This window comes from Capsicum annuum, chromosome 2, assembly GCF_002878395.1.
Source record: "Capsicum annuum cultivar UCD-10X-F1 chromosome 2, UCD10Xv1.1, whole genome shotgun sequence".
Classification (NCBI taxonomy): domain Eukaryota; kingdom Viridiplantae; phylum Streptophyta; class Magnoliopsida; order Solanales; family Solanaceae; genus Capsicum; species Capsicum annuum.
Genome location: NC_061112.1, coordinates 86,740,397 through 86,752,463, shown reverse-complemented (window position 1 = coordinate 86,752,463; position 12,067 = coordinate 86,740,397). Strand labels below are relative to the sequence as shown.

General features: G+C 33.9%; 1 protein-coding gene across 1 annotated transcript; it reads right to left on the bottom strand.

The window, feature by feature from the left end:
• Window positions 1–262: 262 nt before the first annotated feature.
• Window positions 263–6,333, bottom strand: LOC107853293 (autophagy-related protein 101). The gene is made up of 7 exons (XM_016698295.2): window positions 6,046–6,333; window positions 5,861–5,897; window positions 4,360–4,445; window positions 3,730–3,825; window positions 3,225–3,387; window positions 2,934–3,096; window positions 263–615 (listed from the first exon to the last, which is right to left on the bottom strand). Exons 1-7 carry the CDS (start codon window positions 6,076–6,078, stop codon window positions 540–542), a joined length of 654 nt encoding a protein of 217 aa, XP_016553781.1. The 5' UTR covers window positions 6,079–6,333; the 3' UTR covers window positions 263–539.
• Between the last annotated feature and the right edge of the window lie 5,734 nt (window positions 6,334–12,067).

Sequence of the window (12,067 nt, the reverse complement as noted above, 5' to 3'; positions counted from 1 at the left end):
TAACCTCGCAGACTTCCATATGCTGGATGAGGAAAGAAAATTTATGGAGTAGAAATTCAACCGGGAACCTATAGCATGACAGGAAGCAAAGTTCTTAGGTGAACCATCTTGAAAGAAACTAAACAGGATGCAGCCAACAAAAACATCGGAGTGCAAAAAGAACAAAGCATAACGGGTAAAAATTCGACCACATAGGCTGCTTCAGAGATCAAATCAGCTGGAAGTAAACAGAATAGAGTATACGAACAAGAGGGAGTGGGGGTGCTGCAGTAAACAAATTAATTAGATTGATCATGCAATAATATTCAGCTACATATGTCATTTACTATTGTATGAAACATGAAGGGGAAAACAAGATTAAACATTAGTAGATTACGTAAATATGTACATGAAGCTTTCATTTCTTTCAATTGTGCGACTCCAAACCCATACTCCACTTTGCTGCGAAATATTTACATTGCCAGACATCGGATGAACGACCATTTTACCTCTTAGGAATGACATAAAGTGAAGATTGGCCACCATCACGACATCGCCAATCAGCTGAGCATGGTTGGATGCCCAGTCTGTAGCATCCTCCTGATCACATCCATCCCAAAAGCAGAATCTGATGAACTAAAGAAGGTAACACAAAACTTAACTGGAAGGTGAAACATGCCAAAATTTCTTTTAAATAAAGCCACATTGTTGAAGATGTAAATTTAGTACCTACATACAAGTTTTTCCAGAACAGAAAGCTATCCTCTAGTTTCCAGACTTACACTGACCTACCTATAAATCATACCTATTTACCTAACAATTATGTTCAATTTATTTTATATATTCAACATGTTTCTTATTATCACCCCAAGTCCAAACCTTTTAACTTTTTCCCCTAAAGTGTAGAGCTTAGGACCAAGATCGTATAGCCTCATCTATTTTGGTAATCATTCTTGATGCAATTGGCATCTTATCACGATAGAGCTTATGAACGGAGGAACTTAACACGCACCATAGTTTCTTTAGCTAAATAAGATGTCTTGTGGGGTGAGATTAACACGCACCATAGTTTCTTTAGCTAAATAAGATGTCTTGTGGGGTGAGATAAAGTAAAGTGTAATGATTCTTCTATATACGTACCTACATGTCGAAATATAACCACAACACTCAAACAATTGAGTCAAACCAGAATCCTAGGGCGCTTAGTTGGTCTCAATCGTAATTAGTGGTCCATTTCCAAACTACTTTCCCTCGTACAATTTCGTCCAGAAGAAATAGTTTGACTCCCAGGAACCCCCAAACTTTGGCCAAAGGAAATAGTTAGGCTCCGCAGGAACACCAAAACTTTGGCCAGAGGAATTAGTTTATTGACCCGCCATTAGAAGCAGAAGGAACAAAACTAAAGTAGAAGGAAGACACTGATCCGAGTACTACACCCATGGCTGAGTGCGCGCCTTTGGAAAAGGACAATACTCAGCTAGTGTAATAGCTAAAACTTCGGCAAGAGGAAATAGTTTATTGACCAGCCATTAGGACCAGAAGGAACAAAACCTAAGTTATGCAAACTCTTCACTTTCAGTGCTACAACTGAGTCAACACAACATGGGTGAGGGTGTGGGTGTCGGATCCACCGGATACTTTGACCAAATTACCAAAATCGAATTTAGGCATATGATCTTTTGATTGTTTACAAAATATTTGTATTAGAAAGACCGCAACCAAAAGGGCTTCAAAGATGCTTATAGGTCAACATCACTGCAGAATTGCAGTGAAGGCCGAATGAACTCAAAAAGTCTATTGTAGCCTCTATATCATTTGCTATAATAGCTATGTTACACTGAAAAACAGTAAGGAGATGCAATTGTACTTGATAGTTGATAATAATTGCAAATTCAAACTTGCTCTTAAAAATATGTGCATTCCTTTCCTTCCAAATAGTTCCCCATAATTCAGGCATATTTTGTTAACTCTATTTTTAGATATTTGAATTATTTTAAGCCGAATACCTGCACCTAGATCCATAACCCCAAGAATTTAGATTATGAAGGACTCGATCTCTAAATCCGCACCCATATTGGACACCCGAGTCCGAGCAACTTAGAATAAAACTGAAGTAGAAGGAAGAAACAGATCTGAGTACTAGATCCGTGGCTGAGCATTTGTCTTTGGCACAAGGCAATTACTTGAGCGAGTGTTATTGCCAAACTTGAGGCTCAAAAACCATATATATCCTGAAACACTTAATCTTTCATAAGTAGCTAGGCTTTAGCCAAAATAACATATTAACAAATTCAAGCACAGTAAAGTGGCACATGAAAGTGCATAACTTGTACAAATTAGCATATATGAGAAAAAGAGAACATTATTAGCCAAAATAGTCATGCAGGTCATCAGACCCAGAAATAAACTGCATTGATATCAATTTAAGCTAGAAGTGGGAGACGAGGAACACCGAGACTAACATATGACAACTAGTTATCATAAGCCTATTCCACTCCGACTTTCTACTTATGCGGACAAGGAGAACATCGGTACTGAAGATATAATTCTTTTTTCCCATATGTGAGGCCTTGGACAATTAACCCACAGATTTGAAGATTTAGAAGATATTCTATCTCATGTAAAGGCCTTGATATATTTTCTTTCAAAAAGAAAAGGGATACTCACATAAGCTGATAACCTACTTAAAATGGAAAAAAGTTGAAAACAGATAACATAAAAACCAAATTGCAGTACCAAATCAGATTATAACTTCTTCATGCAGGAAGAAACTCAAGAAAATGAAATGCACTTCAGATTTCCAATCAATATAAATCAGAAAATTAAAGCAAATACCCAGAGAAACAAATCAATAATGATAGTTTGAAGTCTATAATAGGAAAGCCACTTGTTTTCTGAATCTACGATGAGTAACAAAACTTGCATGTTCACAACTTAGAGAAAAGTGAATTTACCTTGAGATAGTGATCTCATAAGGAAATGTGACACAATCAAGATTTGATATCGCAGGAATATGGTCCTTTTTTTCATTTACAAATTTTATTATCTGAAACATAACTTCACGAAGAGATGATTCTAACACTGTGCGCCGAGCACTCCTCTCTTCAGATGCACTCTCTGCGAAAAAAAGATTATGCATCCCTTTACAAAACTAACTACATCCCTTTACAAAACTGACTAGCGAACAAGTTGTAAAACAGTACGGAAAAAATGTTTTCCAAAAAAGGAGAAAAAAAGTATGGTACCTCCTGGGTCAACTACTTTTGAAAGATGAGACTTGCCAGGATGACCTTTCGGATGATGTGCCACATTCAAATTTATGTACCAGTATTCCCAGTAAAAGCGTTCAACTTTAGTAGTGAACCATGAGGCCTGTTTGTTTTTGACTTCGAAGAAGGATAGGCAAATCTGCATATTTTCTCCATCCAGTTACACATATGTTGATTTTAGAAATTTAGACCAGTACTAATTCCACTAGTGATTAAAATTCCACAAGATACTCACACCACTAGTCAAAAGTTACATGCAACAATGTCCTCAGACCAAATGCAACACACAATAGCAGAACCAAACACTATGAAATAAGAAACCACCACAAATCACAAAATATTCTCATGACTAAAGAGCATTAAGAAAAAGAAATGGCTATTAAAGCATGTAAACATTGAGCAGAATTATAATGTACGAATGTGAATGGCCATTGGCCAAAACAGTGATCTTCACCAGCAGAAACGAACTGCAACCCCTAACCTGATTTTTCCTGTTAGGGTGCTTCTCAACCCTATCAATGAATTGGGTAATCTTCTCTTCAATTTTCTTTTCAACCTCCACATCACCACACTCTGTCTACATAACATAACAAAAAAGAACAATAAACCAAAAGTATTACCATAAAATAATAAACATCAGCAACTTATACTGATCAAAGAACAACTATCAGCAACATATTGCACCACCATATAAAATCCTCCAAAACAGGGAAAGGAGAAAAAAAAACAAAGACATGATACCAACCTCTCCTCTAGACTAACATAATTTTATAGGACCTCACTTTTGCTTCTAAATATACAGTGACTTCCCTCGAGTCTAATGTGTCATTATAAATGTCTTTCACTGTTTGACCATTACTTCACCTTCTCTAAAATTTTAAAAATATGTTAGCTTCTAATAAAAGAGCATAATTGTTGACTTGTCGTCCACTCCTTTTTCAAAATTAATGATGCCATATCCACATCTCATGTGTCGTCTTTGAACAATCAAGAGTACTCTACCACAATACTCTACTCCATTTTTTTTTTTACACACAGCACACGTATTTAAAAACAAAATGAGAAAAAGAGCCAGCCTACCAACCTAATAGTACAAGAATTTATTACTTACATATGTAATGTCAAAAAGTTCCAAATCAACATCCTTCGGCCGCAGCAGACCTAATGCTCTGTGGAACATAATTGTATGTAAAATACCTGCAATTGACCTTTCAATTGTTTAGGATACAGCTTCACAGTGAATCAAACTACAGTCAAAATTTTTAGGAACTCTCAGCTTGCGATCACTGAATGATGAAATCTTTGAGAAACTGACCTCAAAACAGTAAACAACCTAAAGAACAGAAGGAGGAATGTCAAAACCACAGTCGATAGAGTTTCCAGAGAACATCGTGCCTTAGAACAAATGAATAGTGTGCCATGTGAATAAGCAGTTCAGTTATTCATCAACATAAGCAAAAACCTCTAGGCTGAAATATGTATCATGTACATTTAAAGATCTTATGTAAGTCAACTCTGGTATGTGATTTTCATAGTTCAGCGTTTACTAGGTGTTATTTTTTTGATAAAAGTTTTAACAGGTGTTATTTGGAAACCAAATATGAGGATATCTACTGTCATGATTTTCTACCATCCAATGCTTCCATATCAAAAAGAAAAATCTCATTGACTACAGGACACAACCAATGTAGTACAACAGCAGCATACCCAATGTAATCGCACATGGTGGGTCTGGGAGGGTAGTGCGTACGCAAACCTTACCCCTACAAGATAGAGAGGCTGTTCAGGATAGACCCTCGGTTCAAGTAAAATCATTACACATCAGTTCGAAGAAAACAACAGGTGTGAAGAAACAAAGACAAAAATGCTAAAGAAAGCATGACAAAGCAACTAAAAACGAGACAATCACTACCACCAAGTAGTACGATAATCAAAGTGCAAGAATCAGTAAATAGTAACAGAAATGGAATACCAAGAAACTCCCAGGGTAGTGCTGTGACCACTAGTATGAAAGACTAAGTGAAACAACTCTCAACTATATAACTAACCCTCTATCCGTATTCGTGTCCTCCATAAACTTCTATCGAAGGTCATGTCCTCAGTAAGCTGGGGCTACGACATGTCCTGTCTAACCACATCTCCTCAATACTTCTTCGGCCTACCTTTGCTTCTCTTGTAACCATCCATAGTCAACCTCTTACACCTTTGCACTCACCTTCGCACTGACGCATCCGTACATCTCCTCCTTACATGCGAGAACCATCTAAACCAATGTGCAGTTTAAAATTTTCTTTTTAGAGAGGAATTTCTTATTCAATTCTGGATGAGACAGCAAAACTACCCAACACAGGCCAATGCTGAGATCAAACAAATAAGCATGGGATCATACACAAAACTTGGTCAAACAAGTCAAATAATAACCTATGAGCTGGAAGTTGATCAATGTTTATCCATATTCCATCCTATAGTCCTAATTGCACATAAATAAGAGCATAAACAAATCAAAAAATTTAAACGGATCGTGTGCATATGTTTATTGATGCAGCTATATTCTTAAGTTTCTTCGAGCTTTTAAATACATACTCATCGCCGATTTAAGGAAGTGAACTTACATCGAAGGATTTCTCGTATCTCAAAGTGCTCCACATCCTTCAACAACAAAATTAGCAAGGAATTAAACTATAATCAAGCCCAAAAAAAAGGAAACACACAGCTCATATTCACATAAATCAAATACTTGGTGGTTCTTCTCATTTGTCCTAGCCTTGTGAACAGAGTTACGCGGTGGTAGACTTACAAGTTCTTTGAGCTGGCAAACTTCACAGTTCATGATTGCCGATTCCTGTCAGTATTTAAGGAACAAAGCGGCGATTGATCTAGGAGAAGATAGAAGTACTAATAAACCCTAGAGTGGAGTTTGAATATTTCTTCTTGTGAACTGATTTTCGCAAACGTAGTGAACCAGCAATTTAGATGACATTATTTTAAGTAGAATTTATGGAATTTTACTATTGAGATTTGAGTATAAGTATTTTGGACTTCTTCCTACTTAATTAAATCAATTTTAAATTAGACAATAAAATAAATTATGTTTGTGAAAATTAAATAGTAGTGATTTGTATGCTGTGGGGGTAATCGAAAGCCAGAAACAATTTTTGGTTGTCCAAGCAAAACGATAATAAAAGTTTTATTATTGATCAATTCTACTTAGGACTTCTTTCTAGTTAATTAATTAATTTTTAATGAGACAATAAAATAAATTATGTTCGTAAAAATTAAATAGTAGCAATTTGTATGCGGAGTAATAGAAAGCCAGAAATAATTTTTTGTTGTCCAAGCAAAACGAGAATAAAAGTTTTATTATTGATTAATTTTTAAATACGATTATATTTGAACTTAATTTCTTTATTTTAACTTGACATAGTTAAGTGAAGGAGAGTTGGAGAAGTAAGGCTGAGTACAATTGTACACTCTTGTGGTGGCGCCCTTTTTCAGATCCTACGCATAGCGAGAGATTTAGTGCACCAAATTGCCCCTTTTTTTTACTTAGTTAAGTGAAGATATTAAATTGTCAAGAATATGAATTACTTTCTTATTTAGTAGCAAGAGACCAATTTCTACATTTTGTGAGTAAAAGCGCATAAATGTATCAAGGAAAATAAGTATTTTCTAGTAACGTACAATCGTATGGTATATTATCGAGTAAACTAATATTTTAGAGATTAAAAAACATATAAATAAGATAAAAAGAAGATAAACCGGCAATACATTAATATAATTAGATCCATTCTTCATAAATAAACTTGTGATTTGCAATCCACAATTAAGGCCGTTGACTACCCTAATTCCAAACAGTCTATGAAGGTCCCTTCAGTCGTCCGCTGACCACCTCTAGCGGCTGGCCAATCATCTCTAACAGATTTTTCTTCTCTTCATGAATCTCATAGCCCTATACGTATGTCGCCCTCTCTTACTTTATGGATGTTGATATAAACAAGAAACCTTTGAATTATAGAAGAATTTTAAGTGCTCATGCTATTAATTCAAAATTTATCCTATCAAAGGATATAGAATTAATCTCATTGAAGCCAATCTAATATGATAACGGAGTGCCCCTTTGGAATGGACTGGAGTAGAGGTCACAAGAGAAAATTCACATGTTCAATTTATTAAAGTTGAAACTCCTCAAAAGAACTAATTTTCTTATCTCTTCTAATAGGGTCCGGTCAGCACATATGGAGCGACCCACAATCTATAACCCTGCAGAATGAAATTTGAAAAGGTGATTAATTTATTTGCACACTTTTTATTTAGATACCAACGTGTAATTAATAGGTCAAATTATATATATGTTAGTGTATAAAATTTTTTGCACTATCAGATAATTTTAAAGATAAATATAGTAACTTTCTTAAGCAACATATTTTACCTTTTTTTCTTATAAAAAGACTTAAAATTACTAAATAGTAAATAGTTTAAATCAACAACAGACCTATAGTGATTTAATCAGGTTTTATTGAAATTTTTACTTCTCAATATATATATTCATCGTAAATAAGTTATGTAAATAAAATGAATCCAAATTGCATAGCTTGTTGGCTTCGGGGGGCCCGGGGGGGGGGGGGGGGACGGAGGAGGTGAATTATACACGACATCAGAAATCAAAACCTGATAACGACTATTTATATTTTTATATTTTCATAGATTTCTAAGATAGCGATGGGTCCAGACATTAATTATAGTGTTAGCCTTCTTTAGTTTTCCTTTTAAAAGTTTATTATTTGAAATTGGTTTAAATTTGTTAATAATATTTATAGCTTAATTATTATTGTACTTAGTTTAGATTGTTTTTTAATATAAAATGTTACGTATTTTTTCTTCTTTCTTGGTATACACAAATGTTATGTTAGTGCGTTTTTATTTATTTATTATTTTACTCAATTATTTTCTTGTTTAATTTATTATTTTTCAAAATTGCTACATTGTTATTTATAAGGTTAATACTCAACATTTAAATTGAAAATATGTGGAAAATTTCGTTTTATAATTAATAGTGAAACTTGATACATTTTTTTCCTTTTAAATTGAACATCATCTCAAAATAACATTTTCAAAGGTATTAGGAAATATATATATACACACACTTCTTCCTTTAAAATAGAGTTTTTTTTTTTTTAAAAATTAAACTCGGATCTTTTAGCTCATTTTATAAACAAAAACAAATGAATCAAAGATCAGCCCATAAAGAGAGGACCCGAGTCCATGCAAATCAAATACAAAAAACAAACCCAAATAAGACAAAGGGTCTGATCAGTCAAAAGAGGAAATCAAATCGGCCGCCGCCTTCATCGGAATCCATGGCTCCACCATCGACTTCCTTAACTCCCATGCTCTTGACCATGTCTCCAGCTTGTCACCTGATTTCTTGAAGGTAAGTTCCTCTTTTCCTTTTCATTTAATCCGTAGTTAATGGGTTGAGCTTCAAAGAAGCTAATACCACCATCTTACTAAAGATTAGATTCAAGAAAAAATAAGAGATTTAAGTTGTTTAGTGTTATAGATTATTACTATATATATCAAGGGATTGCATATTTAGATCCAATTTTTCTACTGTTTGAATGCATTGACATTCAAAAATCTCGCTGGATGTAGTTGTTGCATTCAAAAGAACTCATTTTCAACTGCAGATTTAATCATTCTCAATGTCAATCCCTGATTTATATATTTTACAATCTATTTACACCTCTATTCTGGCTTCAATCTAGGTTGCATCTAATTTTCCAGAGTAGCGTCTCAACTGTATTGAGCTAAACTGAAGAACGTTAATTGCTGCTATCAGGTTCTTGTTCCTATTAATCCTTGCCTTTAAATTACTTTGCATGTTGTTTGTTGTTGAAGTATGTTTCTGCCATTGTTGCTTTTCATCTGCTGATTTTGAATTAATTTTGCAATTTTTTGAGCATGTTAGTGATTTGTATCTTCTTGTACCATTTTTCTGATCTTAGGAATTCCAGCTTTGTGCAGTGCAAAAATAGCTCCGCCTTAACTTGATAATTGCTCCTCATAATTGCATTGAAAATTACATACATAATTAAACACAAAGTTAGCCAAAAAGTCAGTTAGAGTGTTACCTTCTTTACGGGAACGTATCACTCTAACTGACATCATTTCCATCAAATCCTTGATGGATTTAATCACTATTGTAATCCTCCATGGAATTTCTCAGTGTGAGTTCAAAATCTACACCATTATCCAAGAATCACTTTCTAAAATAATTTGCTTTATGAAATTTGTGCTGCAATATTTTAGACATTCCCTAATAGCTAGTGCCTCAGCCTCCAAACTTGTGATGTTTTTTATTTTGATTTCTTGAGCTACCACTAGGTTTCCATGCTCATCCCTCATACAAAAGGCAATAGAGCTAGGACCAGGATTTTCCTTTGAAGCTCCATCTGTGTTCCCTTTTAGCCAGCCACTTTGTGGAGGAGACCATGAAATCAACTTAAAGAAGTCGCCGTCTTTACTGCTTGCAGTTCATCAACTATCCTAACCAACTATCTTCCTGTCACTTCAACATGAAATTTTTAAGCTTTATAAATCTCACAATAGTTTCATTAATCTCTCAGAATAACTTTCTTTTCGAATAAGATCCACCATGTCTAATTGTATTTCTTCTTTTACACAAGAACAATATAATAGTAGAAGGCACAACATTATACACAGTTCTTTCACTGTAATTCCCACCATGATTTCTCCACATTCTCACAGTTTGTTTCAAGTTTAACCTTGACTCTATTAACCCTATCCCAGTAGAATAATAATTCTAAACTTTTACAGCAATCTCCCCTGAAAAGAAAAGGTGTGAAATTATTTCTCTGGAAGGTGTAACACAGCACACACAATTTTCAGAATTCTAGCTATTCAATAAAGCAGCAACTAGAATCATACCTTTCCAAACTCTCCATATTAAAAAGCAGGTTTTGAAAGGTAACCCTTTAACCCAAATTGCTTTCATATTTTCATCCTTCTCTTTCCTATGCCTTAGTAAATCCCACGCAGATTTAGCAGAGAATCTGCCAGTACTATTTCTTGTCCACCAAGGCTTATCCATTTTATCTTCAAAACAAACATAGTTCATGAACTCTCTTACATGTTCCACTACATCACCAGGCACTTCATCTTTCATAGCATCATAGTTCCAACCTTCATCATTTAGGAAGTTGGAAATATCAGACAGTGGATGACAAGTTTAAAACTGAGACTGTTGTTTAAATAAAGGATCAGTATTATTAGTCCAATCATCAAATCACACAGTAGATGTTCCACCTCTAGGCTCCCACCATATATATTATTCCAGTTTGTCTTTGTTTTCCAACATGGCCTTCCACACTTGAGACCCACCCCTCCAATGTACAACAGTTGGAATCTGCTTTTTACAACACTTGTTTCACCTAAAATTGGTCCACACATTATTTTGAGTTCTAAACCTCCACCATAGTTCAGCATGCATAGCCTAAGCCACCTCTAAAAGAGTCCTGAAACCTATCCCTCCTTTTTTGGGTAGTGTCAGTCTATTCCATTTTATTCAATGTCTGGTTCTTCCCGACTCCTTATTCTACTAAAAAAATTTTGCAAAAATTCTCTCGAACTCTGTGATAACACTTTTAGAGGGAACAATTGCTGACAAAATATAACGAGGGATGCTTTGAAGCACACTTTTAATAAACACCTCTGTACCACCAAAAGATAACAATCTCCTTTTTCATTTTTGAAGTTTATTCTGAATTTTCTCCACCAGCTCAAAATAATGCTCTTTTTTCCTCTAATGTGATATTGGATACTAAAGATATTTTAAAGGAAATACATCCCTGCTCATTCCAGTAGCTTTTTCAACCTTTATCACCATATTTGTTGAAGAATTTTGATGCATATAGAAAAAACTCTGCTCATATTTATTTTCTGACCAGATTCTCTCTCACATTCCTTTAAAATCCACATTATCTTCCCAATAGAATACTCATTAGATGAAGTAAAGATAATAGTATTATCAGCATAAGCTAGCTGATTCAATTCAGAGCTCCACTTAGGCAAAAAATTTGGTCCACTGATTATTGTAGAGTTAGAATACCACATCAAGACAATTTTTTCAGGGTATTATGAAAATAAAAAATGATAATTATTATTATCAATTATCATCATGGTTCAATATAACTTATTTCACTTGAACAAAGTCCTTGATTCACCAGTGATTTAAAGGGAAGATGATTCTTATTTGTACTCTTAACCAAAATTATTTCTTATTTTACTATATAATTAATTTTTTTCCTTCTTGAACTTGGTTTACCATTTTGATTCTTTCACAAGAGTTTTCTCAAGATTCTTTTAACTCTTTAACATTGTAAACGATATTCTCTATTTATTTTTAATAAATTTTGAATCTTTTTTCATTTATAAGTATCTAAAAAATTACTATTCAATCTTAAAGTATTATCATATTGTCTCCAATATTTTTCAGTTTTATTTGTGTTGAATAATTTGGCAATGAAAAATTAATTTTCAATGTTAAAAATGCTTATAGTGCATTCAAAATTGAATTATGCGTTCAAAAATTTGACAGAAGTATTTCATGAATATAAAAAGGAGTTCTAAGATTCGTGGAGCATATAGACTTATGGTGATAGAAAATCAAAAATTAAATACAAATCGACTATTTGAAAGAGATGAAGGTAGAAAGTTGGAAGGGAAGAAATAGAATTGAAAAAAATAAATGTGAAATTAAAAAATAACAATAAAAATATGATAACCTATTACAATTGGAA